This window comes from Zasmidium cellare (assembly GCF_010093935.1).
Source record: "Zasmidium cellare ATCC 36951 unplaced genomic scaffold M409scaffold_31, whole genome shotgun sequence".
Lineage (NCBI taxonomy): Eukaryota > Fungi > Ascomycota > Dothideomycetes > Mycosphaerellales > Mycosphaerellaceae > Zasmidium > Zasmidium cellare.
In genome coordinates, this window is record NW_022986975.1 from 258,731 (window position 1) to 276,019 (window position 17,289).

The 17,289-nt window shown below is 55.0% G+C and overlaps 7 protein-coding genes across 7 annotated transcripts; 1 reads left to right on the top strand and 6 right to left on the bottom strand.

Moving 5' to 3' along the window:
* Nucleotides 1-502: 502 nt before the first annotated feature.
* M409DRAFT_68584 (uncharacterized protein) lies at nucleotides 503-2,596 on the bottom strand (the record flags this gene model as incomplete). The annotated part of the gene is made up of 1 exon (XM_033817904.1): nucleotides 503-2,596. One exon carries the CDS (start codon nucleotides 2,594-2,596, stop codon nucleotides 503-505), a length of 2,094 nt encoding a protein of 697 aa, XP_033664198.1.
* A 555-nt stretch (nucleotides 2,597-3,151) lies between these two features.
* M409DRAFT_68585 (uncharacterized protein) lies at nucleotides 3,152-3,912 on the bottom strand (the record flags this gene model as incomplete). The annotated part of the gene is made up of 2 exons (XM_033817905.1): nucleotides 3,152-3,819; nucleotides 3,891-3,912. The coding sequence occupies 2 exons, from the start codon at nucleotides 3,910-3,912 to the stop codon at nucleotides 3,152-3,154; spliced, it is 690 nt and encodes a 229-aa protein (XP_033664199.1).
* A 768-nt stretch (nucleotides 3,913-4,680) lies between these two features.
* Nucleotides 4,681-6,258, bottom strand: M409DRAFT_26348 (uncharacterized protein; the record flags this gene model as incomplete). Its single annotated transcript, XM_033808072.1, has 6 exons — nucleotides 4,681-5,155; nucleotides 5,205-5,546; nucleotides 5,602-5,635; nucleotides 5,691-5,761; nucleotides 5,817-5,851; nucleotides 5,923-6,258. The coding sequence occupies 6 exons, from the start codon at nucleotides 6,256-6,258 to the stop codon at nucleotides 4,681-4,683; spliced, it is 1,293 nt and encodes a 430-aa protein (XP_033664200.1).
* Nucleotides 6,259-7,569: 1,311 nt separating this feature from the next.
* Nucleotides 7,570-9,531, top strand: M409DRAFT_26349 (uncharacterized protein; the record flags this gene model as incomplete). Its single annotated transcript, XM_033808073.1, has 3 exons — nucleotides 7,570-7,762; nucleotides 8,020-9,230; nucleotides 9,346-9,531. The coding sequence occupies 3 exons, from the start codon at nucleotides 7,570-7,572 to the stop codon at nucleotides 9,529-9,531; spliced, it is 1,590 nt and encodes a 529-aa protein (XP_033664201.1).
* Nucleotides 9,532-9,819: 288 nt separating this feature from the next.
* On the bottom strand, nucleotides 9,820-10,785 carry M409DRAFT_26350 (uncharacterized protein; the record flags this gene model as incomplete). Its single annotated transcript, XM_033808074.1, has 1 exon — nucleotides 9,820-10,785. The coding sequence occupies one exon, from the start codon at nucleotides 10,783-10,785 to the stop codon at nucleotides 9,820-9,822; it is 966 nt and encodes a 321-aa protein (XP_033664202.1).
* Nucleotides 10,786-11,864: 1,079 nt separating this feature from the next.
* On the bottom strand, nucleotides 11,865-13,676 carry M409DRAFT_68589 (uncharacterized protein; the record flags this gene model as incomplete). Its single annotated transcript, XM_033817906.1, has 1 exon — nucleotides 11,865-13,676. The coding sequence occupies one exon, from the start codon at nucleotides 13,674-13,676 to the stop codon at nucleotides 11,865-11,867; it is 1,812 nt and encodes a 603-aa protein (XP_033664203.1).
* Nucleotides 13,677-14,160: 484 nt separating this feature from the next.
* M409DRAFT_68590 (uncharacterized protein) lies at nucleotides 14,161-16,713 on the bottom strand (the record flags this gene model as incomplete). Its single annotated transcript, XM_033817907.1, has 4 exons — nucleotides 14,161-14,219; nucleotides 14,289-15,379; nucleotides 15,431-16,563; nucleotides 16,597-16,713. 4 exons carry the CDS (start codon nucleotides 16,711-16,713, stop codon nucleotides 14,161-14,163), a joined length of 2,400 nt encoding a protein of 799 aa, XP_033664204.1.
* Nucleotides 16,714-17,289: the final 576 nt, after the last annotated feature.

A 17,289-nucleotide genomic window follows, 5' to 3' on the forward strand; every position in this document is an offset into this window, starting at 1 on the left:
CCAAGCATACCCAATGCACCTCTTCACCTCCCTCCCCGACCCTCTCTTGCAACTAAGCGGTCAACCTCCCCAAAAAGCGAACCCTCAGCCCTCATCCCCTCTCACCACAGCGACACAAATCGCCTTCACGATCAACTTCTCACCGCCGTCACCCCCTCCCACAAGTCGTACAAGAAAACCTCATGCCAAAGGCACGTTCTCGCCCAATCACGATCTCCGTCGCACAGGAGCACAAAATCTCGTCTATACGGCACGTCTGGCTGTCCACGTGTTCGCCGGCTCAATGCTGTGGCACGGATGGGGACCGGGCATGCCGATGGTGGTGCAGGATATCAACGATGACCGATATAGTGTTCAGGAAGAGGGGTTCGGCATGGCTGGATGGATGTTGTCATGAATCGTGTTATGGATGGGTATCATACGCTTTCTCAAAGGTCATTTCTCGTAACGCCGATGCTTGAACGCAGTTTTCATCTTTGAGTCTCTCGAGGCCTTCATGTGCTCACTTCTTCCTCCCCTTGCCCTTCCCCTTCTTCGCTGGTGGCGGGTCAGGAATACTCACACTCCCATCAACAACCTCCTCACCCTGCGCCTGCAACTCCTTGACTTTCTCCTGACTCGAGATGAACATTGTCAAATCGTGATTCATCTCTTCCAGATCCTTCTTCTCTTCCTTGGCTTTCTCAGCTTCTTTCTTTGCAGCTTCGGTCTTCTCTTCGGCGACTTTGATCTTGCTGAGCAAGCCCTCGTTCATCGTCTTCTCCTCTCGAAGCTGGGACGACATGTCGCGCGCCATCTGCTCAAACTTGGTGCGTGCTTTCTCGGACTTGTCGAGTGCTTTCTCCATCCGTGAGAGAGTATCTGCCATACTTTGTCGTTCGGTGCGGGCTTCTTGTAGCTCGGCTTGAGCTTTGCTGGCGGAGATGGCTGCTTCTTCAGCTCGAGCTGATGCCTGGGCAGCTTTGTCGACTGCACGCTCGACTTGTTCTTCGAAATAGTGGCGCTGACCTTCGAGTTGCGACGTCAGGAGATAGGTATATTCCGTGGCCATGCTCTCCATCTTGTCTCGCGGTACGCTGTCGCCGCCCTCGGCCCTGAAGGCTTCATTCTCATGGCGCGTTCGAGATGGGAGATCAATGAATCCTTTGCCAGTTGGCTCAGGGGCAGGCTTGCTCTGGATGAGTCGATGAACGTATCCATCACCTGCATAGTCCCAGACGTGCTGAGTGTTGATGTCCATGGCGTAGCAATGACTCGTCTCTTCGTAGTGAGCGTAGGCATGTGCATCGTCGTAACGACCACAGCCAACATTGCCACATATCAGACAGATCCACAGACTTGAAGTCTTGTCGCAGACTGAGCACAACGGCTCCGAGTCTCCCTCCCCTTCTGCTCCGTCTTCTGGCCGCGGGAATGGGAATGTGTACGATGGTGAATGTGTGTATCTGCAGACCGGACATCCCGAGCCTCGCCATTTCTCAAGACACGCGCAGTGAAAGACGTGCTGGCAGAGAATGGTAAGGAGTCCTGTAGTCTCGTCCATACGCTCCAAGCAAACAGGACATGTTGGCAGCTCGAGGAGATTCGGGGGTGGTGGCGCCAAGGGTTTACTTGATATGCTGGTACTCTTGTTGTCTGTAGATGTGAAAGGATCATTCGTGTTGTGTGGGAAGGTACTACCAGCACCAACATCCGAGTCTGGACTCAAGAACTCGACGCTCTTGATGAATACAACATGGCAGTTCTCAGGCTCTGCGGCGCTGAAGAGTCTGCCATTGTATAACTTCTGCCAGTCGCGAGCCCTCTTTGCCGATCTGAACTTCATCAGGACCATGTACTTGTTCGCTCTTCCTGTCCGAATGAGACGGAAATGTGATACATCTTCCCGTGCCTGGTCGCCCACGAATCCAAGCAGATCTGATGGCATCATCCATGAGGGAACGGCGAGTATGCAGAGAGTGGTGCAGTCTTCTTGGCTGAAGCCGTTCTGCTCACCATGACCCAGGCTCTTTCTCGGCGCGGCATGCTCGTCTAGTATCAAGCTCTCCTCCGCATCGCGATACAAATGCACGACTCCCCATCCAACGTCTGTTGTCTTTGGGTCTGAAGGTAGATATACCGCTTTGGTGGGTAGTCCCCCGTTTGCTGGGCTCTTTGCTTTGGAGTCCATATCGATACTCTCGATCTCTACGGCGTCGTATCGCCAGTCTTTGGCGGCGGCCTCGTTCGAATGCTTGACGTTCGGTGTACTTCGTGGCGACCCCGGTGGCTCTTTCTTCAGTCGCAGGCTCCGCTCAGGCAGAAGCAGCGCATCGCCGTGCGATTCGGTGTGCTCAGTCGGCGGGGAGAGTGTATGGTGATGCGGCGAATCCGAGCGATCAGAGCCTGAGTTGTACCCGTTCGTGCTTTTGCTGAAGCTGTAGCTGGTCCACCTACTTGTTCGATGCGCAGGCAGAGAGGTTTTGAAGATGTCGGAGCCCGGTGAAGGCGTGAAGACTCTGGAGCTTGGTCGATGGTGAAGTTTGCGCCGCTTGCTCGCAGTAGTCGCGGGCGATGAATACAGCTCGAGTTTGAGGTGAAAGAAGTAGGAAGGCATTAGAAGAGCAGTGCTGGATTGGAACCTACTGCGTGCATCGTGTCGGTGTGGTTGTGGTGGATTGTGAAGGTGAGAAGTGCAAGTCTTTGAGCAGTCCGGGCAGAGCCGCTGGAGTGTTTGGCATCGGCGACTGAGGCAAACAAACAGGTGTTGCGCATCGCCACGCGGTTAGTCATACAGGCACTTTGTTGGATGTTTCTACAACCTCTGGAGAGGCGCGCGGTGTTCAAGGGTTTGGAGGCTGTCGAAATGGAGGTGCTCGCCAACCGCAGCATCATCGCAACTCCGACATCGGCTCAGCATTGGAGTGGTGCGACAATGAAGGCGATTGTGTGATGGGACGCAGTCACGGAGAAAGATTGTACAAAGAAATGGAACACGTTGCTGCAGATCAGAAAGCCATTCTCAGGCCGCTGCATTCATGTCGATGCTGTCTATTCAGCACTTGCTGTTTCGGCACCCGCGCTCAATCAGCGGTATGCCGTGCTCATCAAAGTCGTGTCAGGTTGAAACCAAATATCCCCATAAACTCCGTGCATGCCCAGAATCAATCGTCTACTGTCCTCCACGGAGACGCAGCACCAAGTGCAGCGTGCTCTCCTTCTGGATGTTATAGTCGGAAAGCGTCCGGCCGTCCTCGAGTTGCTTGCCGGCAAAGATGAGGCGCTGCTGGTCCGGAGGAATGCCCTCCTTGTCTTGGATCTTGGACTTCACGTTGTCGATTGTGTCTGAGGATTCGACTTCGAGTGTGATAGTCTTGCCGGTGAGAGTCTTGACGAAGATTTGCATACCACCACGCAGACGGAGGACCAAGTGCAAAGTCGATTCCTTCTGGATGTTGTAGTCGGAGAGAGTGCGGCCGTCTTCAAGCTGCTTGCCGGCGAAGATGAGGCGCTGCTGGTCGGGTGGGATACCCTCCTTGTCCTGGATCTTGGACTTGACGTTGTCGATGGTGTCGGATGACTCAACCTCAAGGGTGATGGTCTTGCCGGTGAGAGTCTTGACGAAGATCTGCATACCACCACGGAGTCGCAGGACGAGATGGAGGGTGGACTCCTTCTGGATGTTGTAGTCGGACAGGGTGCGGCCATCCTCCAGCTGCTTACCCGCGAAGATCAGACGCTGCTGGTCCGGCGGGATGCCTTCCTTGTCCTGGATCTTGCTCTTGACATTGTCGATGGTGTCGGAGCTCTCGACCTCGAGGGTGATGGTCTTGCCAGTGACTGCGATGGATGTCAGCACATGAACGGATGCTATCAAGGCGCCAGGTGGCGTGAAGCGGGGTACGACTTACGGGTCTTGACGAAGATCTGCATGTTTGCGGTTGCGAGAGGGTGTGTTTGTGTGATGTGTTGCTGATGTGGATGGTAGCTGGTGATGTGGTTGTGGTGTCGAGCGGATGTGTGTGTGTGCAGGAGTGGAGAATAGAAGGGCAAGTTGACGGTGGAAGGCGGAGGTCTATTTGAAGGAGGGCGGCGGCGACGGCCAGGCAACTAGCGTCACAGCCACTGCGAGTGACGCGAACACAGCGAAGCTTCTGGGGAAGGAGCGCTCGTCCAATCAGCGCTCGACCTTTCTCGACCTTTCCTTCCTTGTTTGTCACGGGCAACCGCAGTATTCACCAACCAGCCAGCGGAATAATCTCGCGCTTCACTCGACGTGCTGCACCTTGATGACAACTATCAGCACCAGCGGGGTCACTGTGATGGCGCTGGGGGTAAACGTCTCTTTCAGCTGCTTGCGGCGGCTTATCAACTGGCATGCACGTCGCCGGGAAACAGTCGGCATCTCACGGAAACACGCTGCGACTACGCTCTGACTGGAAGCTCTGCGCGACTGGTACAGCACAATTTTCTTCGACATGTACCTGTGGCGTGACAGTACGTATAGAGCCCAATGCGACCGGCCACGTCTTCGCTGTCCGGCTGCAACTGAGTGGCCGCCCAGCCACCGACTGAAGTGGCTGACAACAAAGCATTCACTGACCACCGGCTTTTGACACAAGCTAGTGTCTTTCCAGGCATGTGATTTCTCCTCTACGCCACCATCAGATCCAATGCTACATGTGACATGCCGGTCACACATTATTGGAAGGCGACTTCTCCAGGAAATGGTTTCCTCCCAAAGACGACCGGCATGGGGAAATATGCATGGATCTTCTTGTTCCTGAGGTCCGTCGTTGTCTTTGCAACAAGTATGTCGACCTCCTCCTTTCGCCAGCCAAGAGCTCTGGTCAACAGCGCGAGACAGAAGCCCTCCAATCCTTCGGCAATGTTGACTTGATTCCACCGTCCAAGCTCTTTCATGAATCGATCCTTTGGCCAGGTGTTGATGGGCCACATGAACATCTTCTCCTGGATATCGACGAACCCAACATCCCTCATCCAGCCCTGAAACTGCTCACTTGCGTCTGATCCCAATGGACGACCCATCTTCAGAGAGGCCTCGCAGAGCAACTGGCCCCATTTGAAGACATCCGTACCAAGATGTGTATCATCGAAAGACTTGACGGGAAGACCGTAGTCTTGCAGCTCAAGCCAGCCGCCGGGCTCCAGGTTCCTGTCACACTGATCAGAAGAGGACCTTGAGTTGTGTGACTGAGACTCACTCGAATGCTTGCTGGATGAACTGCGGCCAGTTGGAGAAACACCCTGACATCAACCTCGCATGGATGAAGTCAAATTTCTCATCGTACAACCAAAGATCTTCGGCATCATCGATGATGAACTTGACATTCGGAGGAATCATCGTCGGCTGGCCAGGTGACAAGTCGGTGCCAGTGACTTGGCATTCTGGGAATTGATCTGCGAAGTCAATGGCCCAGATTCCGGTGCCGGTGCCAATGTCGAGGCATCGTCTTGGGTTCTGCAAAGGTGCAAAGAATAGCTTGTTGGCGTATGTTATGCGCAGGAGGTGGTGTTGGAGATCGAGGCGATCGGCTTCTCGCTCACTGGAGACATTCAGTCAAAGGCATCTTTCTCGAACAGGGACGGTCTCGACCTCACTCGTTTGGGAATATATATTTACCATCCTTGTACGCTGCAGGCTGATCAGCGTTCAGAACACGAGACGAGCTACCGACATGAAGACGAACCGTGGTAAGTACGGCCATGCTCTTTGCGATAGTTCCAGATTGATTCGCTTAAGCTGGTTGTCACGCTCGCTCTGCATCACCAGTCAATGCAATGATTCGGCAACACGACGATCCGGATCGACTTACACATCACTTCCCAGGGCAGAGTCACTGTCATTCTCCTGCAATACACGCAATTCGTCAGACCAACTCTTAACATATCCTGGCACGGTGCCATCAGATTGCCACGCACATCTGGTTCCAACTGCTGTTCTTCAGCATTCTGATTGTCGAGATCCACGGCGTCATGTTGTTGCACAGACGCCTGAGCGGTTGTCGCTGTGCCAATCGCTACATCTTGCTCATCCTCTGTCGACTTCTCGTGCTCATTCCCTTGGTAAACGCTTCCAGCATCTGGGACAATCCCACTGTCGAAGGTTGCCGCAGAGGATGCATGGCTCACCGGCCTCGCTGCGCCCTCTTGTCGTTGTTGACTGCCAGTAACGTTTGCGACGAAATCTCGATGTCCTCGCAGTTTGTCTGCCAGTTCGCGGTCAATGGCAGCGCGGCCGTCCTCATCGGACGCCATCCCCAAGCGAGCGGCAGTCTGGGCGTTCGGCTGGAGTTTGCAAGGGCGCTACCCAAAGTTTCTCCCGACCACGTCAATCGTCAGGTCTCCTGTCTGATCTCTTGATAATGCCAGAAACAACCACAAATGCCTCCAAACTTGGAGTCTCGGGCTGCACGCGTGGCTGCTTTCCAAGGTCGCAACTCCAAACCGACGTTGTCCCTCCGCCGAACAGCTGAAGTGCGCAGTGTTTCACAGGCAATCACTGACCCTGCCGTCCTTCGCTTTGTATCCTTGTCCAAGCTGCTGCAAGCCTGCGTGCGCCGAGGCGAAGACCATGGACTTTTCAACGCCGCTGAGAATAGTGTGTCCGGGTCTTCCTTGGAGAGGCCATCTACTTGCTAAATACACGCGACCACGTTCCACCACAACAGCTGTGTGGCACAGTACCTGAGACATTCCACCATGCCATGGTGCCACGTTTGTTGAGGCCTGACTACACTATCATCAGCAAGCGGTCTCTGATCACACCTACAGTGAAGAGGTACCGGTACCGGTAGCGTTGCTGCTGCTGCCGGGGTGTAGCAAGCGATGCAGGTAAGCGTACGCGGGAGAAGCTTTAGCACGCGGCGAAGCAAGGAACTCACCCTGGCACGAGACGCTGTGGAGTGCCTAAAGTCCATGATCGGGGATTCTACGCTTTTTGGACCGGTTTGCCATGGATGAGAGAAGGCCGCTACAGACGCCTCTTTACCACTCACGCGTGGTTGTGTGGAGGTGAGAGGACCAGCACGGTATCGTCGGCGCTTCACCGTCTCCTATCGATGGTCTCAACTTGTGTCAGTCCCGTATGTCGGCCACCACGGAAGCTCCTGAGCCGGCCACAATAGACTCTGGCCTCTGATTCAGCAGCACGTTCACTGGGCACTCTCGCATGGGGAGTGGGGTGAGAAGAAGCCGCGTTTCGTCGTGAATTTAATGCTATCCTCCCGCCTCTGGTGCTCATCACAGCTTTAACAAATTCACCTGCAGAACGAGATGCCACAGGAAGCCGACATGGCATGCCGTGTCTAGCCAGACCACGTGTGTTTTCCGCGATCATTGCCCACTCCAACAGCAAACAGAACCATCTCGCCAGATATCGCTTAGGTCACATTCGCCATCCCCAACAAACACAGCAATTGCAACAATTGAACCGAGCAATCAGAACATCCACCTCGTCCCAGCAGACTGGATTGCTGACAGCGCTCGACTTCCTCCAGCTGCACGCCGCTTGAAACGACAGCACGGTTCCCCAGACTCAAGACGCCTATACCGAGCATTACCGCCACGATGGCCCCTTCGACGCTGCTCCTAGTATTTGCATTCCTTACTATCTACACCGTCGTACGAAGCATTCGCCGCTACTATGCACTCAAGGCTTTCGGAGGCCACTGGTCTGCAGGCTGGTCTCGCCTGTGGCTGCTCAAGACCCAGAGCAGCGGACACATGAACAAGACCTTCACAGAGATTAACCGCAAGTACGGTGAGTGCAAGCATTTCTCTCCCTCATCAGCTCGCTTGGCTTGGGGTTGGAGTCACCTTCGTCCAAGATCCGATTCGTCGATCAAGTGGTACAAAATGCGTGCTCCCGTATGACGAGCAGGAAGCATTGATATTTTCCATCACTATCTCTCCAATGACACTTGATTGTCTCGGCTTCTGCCCATCAACAAAATGCTGCCCAACAACATGCTGTTTCAGATGCGAGACTACCAGCGCAATGGCTCACTAGTTGTACAGGACCAACGGCCCGGATTGCGCCTGGTATGCTGATCACTTCGGATCCGGAACTCATGCGGCGGATGAATGCTGTTCGGTCGCCTTTCACTCGAGGACCTTGGTATGCGGCGCTCAAACTCCATCCTGAGCGGGAGAACATCACCTCGTACATTGACGAGCGCAAGCATGCCGACATTCGTGGCCGCATGGCGCCTGGCTATTCAGGCAAGGAGAACCCTCACCTCGAACAGGATGTCGATGAGAAGTTGCTCCAGATGCACAGCCTGGTCCAAGAACGCTATCTCAATCGGCCTGATGAAGGTGTCTTCAGGATCATCGATCTCGCCCGCGTGACCTCATACTTCACCCTCGATGTCATCTCCAAGATCGCCTTTGGACAGACCTTTGGCTTTCTCGACAACGATGAAGATCCTTTCGGATATATCGAGAACCTCGCCACTTTCTTGCCGGCCATCATAGTCTTTGGCGTGTATACCGAATTGACTAACATTCTTCGGATACCTTTGCTAAAGTATGCTCTGCCCAAGTCCACTGACAAGCGAGGTCTCGGGCGTGTAATGGGCTTCGCAGCTGATCGAGTTCGAGAACGCTTCGGCACCAAGCCAGTCGTAAGAAGAGACATGCTAGGCGCCTTCATCAACAAGGGCCTCACCCAAGGCGAACTCGAAAGCGAGACCCTAACACAAATCACCGCCGGATCAGACAGCACAGCCTCCTCCCTCCGCCTAACCCTCCACTTCATCTCCACCAGCCCCCCAATCCTCGAACGACTCCTCGCCGAAGCCAAAGCCGCCATCGAAACCGGCCGCATCACCCGCCCCATCATCAAAGACTCCGAAGCCCGCCAACTCCCCTACCTCCAAGCCTGCATCAAAGAAGGCCTCCGCATGTACCCGCCCGTCACCGGCCTCCTCGCCAAACGGGTCCCGGACGGCGGCGCCATGATCGAAGTCAACGGCGTCGAGAAATTCGCGCCAGCAGGCACGCAAATCGGCTGGAACAGCTGGGGCATGATGCGGCACGAGAGCATCTTCGGTCCGGACGTCGAAATCTACCGCCCGGAGCGCTGGCTGCCGCGAGATGCGAGCGAGAAGGAACGCGACCGCATCACGCGCATGACGGAGACGGTGTCGTTGTGTTTCGGGTATGGGCGTTTCGGATGTCTGGGACGCGGTGTTGCGACGATGGAGTTGAACAAAGCAATTCTTGAGGTACGTTTCGCAAAAGCAAGCAAGAAGGCTTCCCACGCTGTTGGGTTCTTGGTTGTGACACCTTCTGTTTTGAGGCAATACACTTTTGCTAGGAGACTGACATTGTGTGTCACAGACGTTACTGCGCTTCAACCTCCAACCCTGCAGCCTTGCGAAGCCGTTTGATGAGATGGTCGTGGGGTTTTACGTGCATGAGAACATGAATTTTGTGGTGAGTGAGAGGAAGGAGGAGGTGGGGGCGGTGGTGAATGCTGGAATAGCCATTGATGCTGGTGCGATTGCTGGGGCTTATGAGGAGTAAAGATGACAGGATGGATGAGAGACAAGGTTGGATGTGGTGCTGTCTTCTTCCTCTCTTTCGGCATGGCGTTGGAGGGTAGCGATTGGAAATGGTTAATGTCGGATTCTTTGGATATTGCGAATACCCCGAGAATGACAGTTTGAGTATGGGAAGGCCTCGCAATCCATGAATCGCCGTCTTATGCTCTATCGATCGATCGATGCTCTATCTTCTAACAGTCTATCTCTACCGAGATCTATCCATCTAGAATGTGTATCATCCAAAACCAATTCCGCAATCCAAAACCTATTACAACCTCGCCCTCACAGCCTCATTCTCCTTCCTCAACTTCTCCGCCTCCCCAAACCGATCACTCTCCCCCTCCCGCCCCGGCACGCCACTTTTCTTCGGCGCACTAACATACCCGCCCTTCAAATTATCCGTATTCACCACCTCCCCCTTCTCCCCCCTCCGAATCCCCAACTCCATCAACTTCCCAAAAACCCTCGCGAAATCCCCAAAAAACCTCTCCTTATCCCGCGCGTACACCTCCACCCACGGCCGGAACGACTTATCCGAGATTAAAGCGAGGTCCGTCGGCAGCATCATGAGTTCTTCTTCGGCGTCCTCGTCGTAGTAGACGTACTGCCGCACGCCGTTATCGAGGACTTTCTCGCGCCATTCCCGCTCGAGCATGAGTTTGAAATACGTATTCGAGAATCTTGTAGGATTATTCACCCACGCCCCGTCGAAGCCCGAGCGGTCCGCGTGGCAGCGGCCGAGGTTGTGCGCGCCGGACAGGGCGACGATTTCCTGGTCGTTGAAGCCCATGCGGTAGAAGATGGCACGGAGGTGGTCGTTGCCCAGCGCCGCGTCGGGGAGCCGTCCGCGCGGCGGCAGTTTGCTGTCGTCGACGTAGTCGGTCCTGCCGGGCCACCACGCGATATCCGGCCCGCCCATCTGCTTGATCGCCTCGACGCCCGCGAGCGTCCAGAGGTCGGAGTATGTGATCCAGGGGTGGGCGGCTTTGACGGGCTCGAGGAAGACGCGGGCGTGTTGGAGGCCGGCGTTGGCCGGGTCGCCGCCTTCTGCTTCGTAGCGCATGCCTGCGCCATTGCTGCCGCCGGTGTCTGTGGAGGCGTCGTAGGTGCCTGCGCTGTGCCAGGCGAGGCGGACGAGGACAGGGCCGGCGGAACCGTCGTCGTATTCGGGCTGTTTGAGGAGGGAGGCGATGGCGCGGCGGACGCTGGCGTAGTCGCGTATGGTGGAGGACATCGTGGCGTTTATGCGTGTGTGTAGAGGAAGGAGAGGGAGACAGGGGAATGAGATAGTCCCTACCTTAGAGAAAGGATATCTTTCACGTCCACGCTCTCCGTTGCATGGCTCGCCATCGCGAACAATTGTTTGGCGATAGCCGAACCTCGGTTTCCCGGCTTATCTCACAGAAGGCATCATCGGAGAGGCCATCATCGTCGCCGATAAGGCGTCAGAGGCAGTGAAAGTGGATCTGGAAGTTTTCTGCCGAGAAAACGTCGAGCGTGTGAGGTCGAGGAAATTTGCTCTGACCAGGAACGGGGATGGCGTGGGCGAAAGCCACCATATCACAAGGGTTTGAGCGTTCTCCACGAGGAATCCATGGAGCTCTCGACTCTGAATTTTGTGGACAGCGTACAAGCCACGGTGACCTCCAGCCCTTCGAAGGCGACGAGCCGACGTCGGCAGCCTCGGACAGATCCGGGACGCGATCTGGGATCTCTGGCGTGAAGTCATTCACTTCTTCTCGCGCTCTTTTTGACATGTGACAGTCAGATCTTGCCTCGGATACGTGGCGGACTCGCCAATGGGAGAGGCTGATATGGATCGCAAGCTTGTTCGAATCCGGTGGCAAAGCAGCGAGCACGTATGATGAAGTATTCGACTTCCGCGACTGCTACTGTTTCGATCCCACGGAGCAATCATGCTTTGCATAGAGTGGACTGTTCTGTTCTGCGCGTATCCTTGTGAACTTCAACTCGGACAGCTGCTTCGCAAGATGCTTTGAGTCTGTCGGCGCTTGACCTGATGCATGCTTTGCTCCGTGAGATACTTCAGCCAGTCCTGGTCTGCCGCTCTCGTACGTAGCCTGATTTCTGACCAGTCCTCTCATATCCCATTATCGATTCTCGACCGGACCGCACATCGTCGAATATGCAGGTTCTCACAGCCAGCCTCCACTCCAAGCCCACGACACTAGGAAGAACTGCTGAACGTACCCACCTCTCTTCTGAAACGCATCCAGTAATGGACATACCAAAAAATCTTGATTCCGAAATCATCGATAGCGACAAGTCCAAGCATACCTCCCCTCTAGTCAATCAGTCAATCCCAACCTGATCCCACCCTTTGACTCTCAACCCCTTATTCTTCGGTAGCTCAATAACATTGCTCAACCTCCCGCTCCTTCCAGATCCCTGGTACGGCACCGCCAGACCATCCTTGTTCCGAACAGGCTTACTATGCTTGCGGAGCTTCTTGCGGGCGACCATGACCGGGACTGAGCTCTTCGTCACTAGATAATTGCTGAAGCTTCCCAGCAGGACGCCTTTCATCGCGCTACGACCGCGGGATCCGATGATGACGAGGGTGGGTGAGAGGAAGTCGATGACTTCGGTGATCATGTGGCGGGGAGACTTGCAGTGGAAGACTTCGACAACCACGCGCACTTGTAGTCGTGTCTTTCGCAGAAGTCGGACGCAGCGTTCTGTGATTCCTTCGAGTGCTTTGCGACGTTCGGTCTCCGCTGATGAGTAGACACCTCTGCTCCGACTGCGAAGGTCTTGAGAGGATCCGCCCAAGCTAGATCTCGACAATGGCGAGGGACCAGGTGAGTTGGGTACAGCCTGGTTGATGACAGGCAGACCCTTAAGAATCCCAGCAGTGTCTTTGACACTTTCCGCACCATGACCAACCTCCACACCACCACCACCGTCTCGCTCGTCACTGGCACCAACAGACTCCTCATCAGCAGCGTAAACAGCAAACAGAGTATCGCCATCACGGAGCACAGTTCCAATAGTCCACTCAAGTGCGTACTCGGCCTCGGGCGACATATCCGTGGCCACAAGATACATCCTCTGTCGTTTCCTACCGTCCTCGGCCTCTCGCTGGAATTGTTCGAAATCGCCACGTATGATCTGGCGGATCACTCTGTGGGCCGAAGGCGTGCTGTGAATAGCCGACATGGCGAGGGACAATTTCTGCGCAGCTCGCAATTCTGATTGCGATTCGTCGTCTGAATGCATGGGAGTAGAAGCACCCGATGGTGCCGCGTCAAACGCAGTGGAAGGATGCACTCGTCGCCTTCCAGTCATGCCCGGGCTTGATATTCTGATTCTCGAGTCTTTAATGAACGAGCGCATGCTCTCGCCTTTTGTCGGATCAGGCTTCTTGGCATCCACAAATTGAGACTCCTTTTCTGAATCATCGCTGTCGTCTTCACGCACGTTGACAGCCTTTCCAGATGTAGTACGGCCCGGCTCAGGTCGTTTCCTACCCCGACCTCGCTGGTTCTCGTCTGCATCAGTGTCATTGTCGTTATCCGCATCGGCGTCGTCATCGCTGTCATGATGCTCAGGCTCAGGATCCTGAAGCAGTCTAACACCCCCATCATCGCTCGCATGTCTGGTATGATGGGATGAAGGCGCAGGGCTGCTATTGACACTTCCGGGTACTGGGGACTTCGGCCGACGAGGATCATTCGGCCCAAGGTCTCCAGGAAGTCGTTCAGGTGCAGGAGACTTTGGCCTTCTGGGATCCCTCGCGCCCAGATCTCCAGGCAGTCTGATTTTGCTACCCCCATACACCGAAGCCATCGCGCTTGGTCGTCGTCGATGCTCGGGTATTGGATTCCCTAGTCGGTCAAATTTGCCCCGAGATGAGTAGTAGTCCTCGTTTGGTGATTTCCGTCCCTCTGGAGGCGATACAGGTGGTGAGACCGGAGGCGAAGCCGCAGGAGATAGATTTGGCGATGAAGCCATAGTGGTCGCACTGTTTGGCGTGGCTGTCGTTGTTGAAGTTGTCCCTTCAGTTGCCGCGGAGGAAGGTTCGTCGGCGGAGACGGCGGTGTCGCTTTTTGCCTTCTCGTCCACTAGCACCTTGACCGGCGGCACGGCTGTATCTTGCGACATGGCGTTGTCTCGAGGCCGACTGATGGATGTCTAGTTCGTCGCGTGCTCGAATCAATGGCTGGACTGTGTTCGATGGACGCCGCTTGGGGATTCAGGTACGCGATTACGTAGTCTTCCTTGGAGACGCTCGGCCGGAAGAGCGAGGTTGTGTAGAGCGATTCTAGTCGGGACAACTTAGCCAAAATCTGCAAAGAATGATAGTATCTGGTTGTTTTCGAGATCACGAGACATGGGAGTACAGTGTTGAACCTTTGGAAGAGGTGCAAGTAGCTATGTAGCTGTGGTGGTCGCTGTTTGGAGGGGAAGGAAGGAAGACGGCGAGCGTGGGAGCCGACCCGCCCGAGAAGTCCGTGCACGCCATGTGACCTTGGACTTCACATGGAAAAAGAGAACACTAGCAAATCAACGAAACTCGAAATCTCCATTTATATGTGACTAACTCCCACGATCGAAGTGACCACAAAGATTCTCAGCATCGACTTGATCAATTAGCCGAAGCACATCGATCCGGATTCCCATCAACATTGTTCCCCCAATATTTCGCTGCGAAGAAAACATTGAAGTCAGCCAAAGCACACATTATACAAGGAATAGAGAGATGTAAGTACTCACGAAACTGCACCGCCGCCCCAGCCGCGCCCAGCACCGCAAACGACAGTATAAAAACCATAACCGAGGACCCGCCATCCAGCGCCGCCGAAATAAGGTAATTGTACTTGACGAAAACATTCGGATACCTCCTCCGGATATATCCCTGAGAGATGAAGCCAATGATGAAGAACATGAATATGGACGAATTGACGCCTACGTTGAGGTAGCAGAGGTAGAAGAGCGTAACGGACGTGTTGATGTTGTCCAGCCCTAGATTCGGCCAGCGGCGGTGGGCGAGCCAGAGTGGGAGGGGCACGAAGAGGCCTGGGATCATGACGAGGGTCACCCATTCGTACTGGGCGCCGACGCTGAAGAGTTGGCGGGAGAGCCCGCCCCGGGCGACGGCTTGGGAGTTGAATTGTTGCAGGTTGGCGCCGGACCAGATGTTGGTTCCTTCGACGCTGAGGAGGATTGTTGCTTGGTTCTTGATGACGTCGTTGGCGATGATGTAGTTGAAGAGCGCGCCGAGGAGGGTGTCCCACATTTGGACGAAGAAGGTCACTCGGGGGGCGAGATGGCCGTACTGTGCGAGTTTGAGATCTTGCGCGAGGAGTTTACCCTGGACGAGGGCGTTGTAGGCGTAGAGGGAGAAGTACATGTTAGCGACGGGGTATCCAGGGTGAATGTATCCGCCAATCATCTGTACGCGAGATTGACTGGTAAAGGGAACGCCGGTGATCGCTTGCATGGCTCCCAGGACGGCAATCAGGACGTATCCCAGCATGGCCGCGATGACGAATCCCCACCACGGTAGTGTCGTGTCAGTCTTGTAAATGAGGACGAGCGCGATGACTGCCGACAACAGCAGGACGATGCCGTACCACCAATCGGGACAAGGAGCATATTCAAGCATCAAGCGGTAATGCGGATCGTAGTTGTCTCGCATCTCATCTGGTTTTCCTCGATTTGCGAAGGCACGGCGAATGGCAGCCGGCAGACGGTTGATATGGCGAAGTTTGAGCAGATTCCGTGGGTCGAGAAACGCGAATGCCTCCCATGCCTCGCGAGGATACCACAGGAACAAGTGCACAATAGCAGCCGCCATGGACATGCTGGATCACATTAGCGGACCTTCCTTTCGCTCTTCCACCTGAAAATCTTACTTCGTCAACATCATATTCAACGCATTCGTCGCCGAAAACGCCGGCAGCCCAAGCTGCGCCACCGCCCCCATATCAATCTTCGAATCCGCGCCAATCGCCAACGTCTGATTCCACTGCACCGGATTCCCCGCGGTCGAAGAATTCGAAAACACAAGCTGCGACAGGAAAGGATAATCCAACGCATTCCAGACATTCGAATAATACACGCCAGCGAAGAGGATGATACACCCCGTGATTCCGATCCCCTGGCTGATCAGACTGCTGATGGGGAAGTAGAGCGGCGAGGTCGGCGCGGTGATTTGCTGCCAGTCGAAGCAGAGGGAGAGGAGGCCGAGGCCCTCGTTGCCGGCGGCTCCACCGAAGATGTGTGTAAAGACAGTGCTGTTCTGGTCCGCGAGGCAGAAGATGCTAACGCCGGTGAGGATGGTGCAGATCCACTGCGGGAAGATCTCCCAGACGAAGATGGCGGCGAAGACGTAGAGGAAGATGCGGAGGGGCTTGCGGTTGGAGTGGTCTTCGGAGCGCGAGTGCAGGTTCTCCAGCATGGAGTTGATGGGGATGTTGGCGGGCCAGAGCATGGCTTTGGGGTAGAGCATGGTGCGACGCATCAGGCCTGCGATGCCGTAGCCTAGGTATTGCGAGGAGAGGAGCAGGAAGATGCTCACGGCGGCGGAGAGCTCGTTGTTGTAGTACAGTCGCTCCACGGATATGACCTGGATTCCTAGTGCCGACACGGCCGATGCGCTGGCCATGATGGTGATGGCGAGATGTTCCTTGATGTTGAATGCATGCGGGTTCAGCAATCTTCCTATTCTTCCACGACGGGGGATGAAGAGCGACATAGCTTCGCCGAGCAGGTACGCCAGAACAGCGAGGAAGACGGGGGATAGCGAGATCTCTTGGGGCTTGAAGTAATAGATGGCCGAGAGGACGCCGCCGAAGATGGACAGGCCGGTACCCAGGAACATAGACCGGAACGTTATGGCGGGCATCGAAGGGTCGTCGGAGACGTGGATTGTTCGAGTGAGCACATCTGAATTCTGGGCTGGGCGGTGGAGGTTGTTGATCTCGCCTTTGTCGAAGTCATCGTCTTCTTCATCGTCGGCGTTGTAGATGAATGTTTCGTCTGCGATCTTGCTCGGAGTGGTCTTGGAGTCGGTGGGTACTTCTTGTTGAGAAAAGGTAGGCTTGTCGTTGGACGGTCTTGCAGGCGTGCTCTCTTCCTGTGCGACTATATCGGCCATGTTGATGGCTTCATCCGAAGCCGCAGCGTTCTCGGGCATTGTCGTCGGCCTCCCCTCACACAATAGTGACCAAGCAACAATACCGGCGAGCTACCAACGACTAAAGCAGTCAACAAAGTCCACCCACGAACCTCAAACAACGACAAAACGCCCACCTCTCGTCTTCAACGGACCTATATCACACTTCTTAATCACATCAATTATGCATCCACACCCATTGTTATCCTGCGGCTACATATCAAGCTCAAACAGCCATGTGGCCGTCAGGCCGACCACTGGCTCCAGCTCTCGCCTCGTACAGACGACGCCAAGGATCCATAGCCTTTACTGGAGGGGTCGCGAACCTTTCCAGGTTGTGCCACATGCAGGTGTGAAAGCCAATTCGTGTTTCTCCTCATCGATAATGCTTATTAGGCATGCTTGTTTTCGTGAAGCCATGCTAATGATGGCAATGAGGGAGGGACGGAATGTTGTCATGAAATTGGACAAGGCTGCTCGTTGCAGCAACCTCGTCCGTCCCAGCCACCTCAGTTGCTTCGGCGCTAGAAACCCACGAGCGCCATATCGGTTACATTCGGCGGAGAAAGAGCTGACGCGCAAGACGTGCTGCAAGCT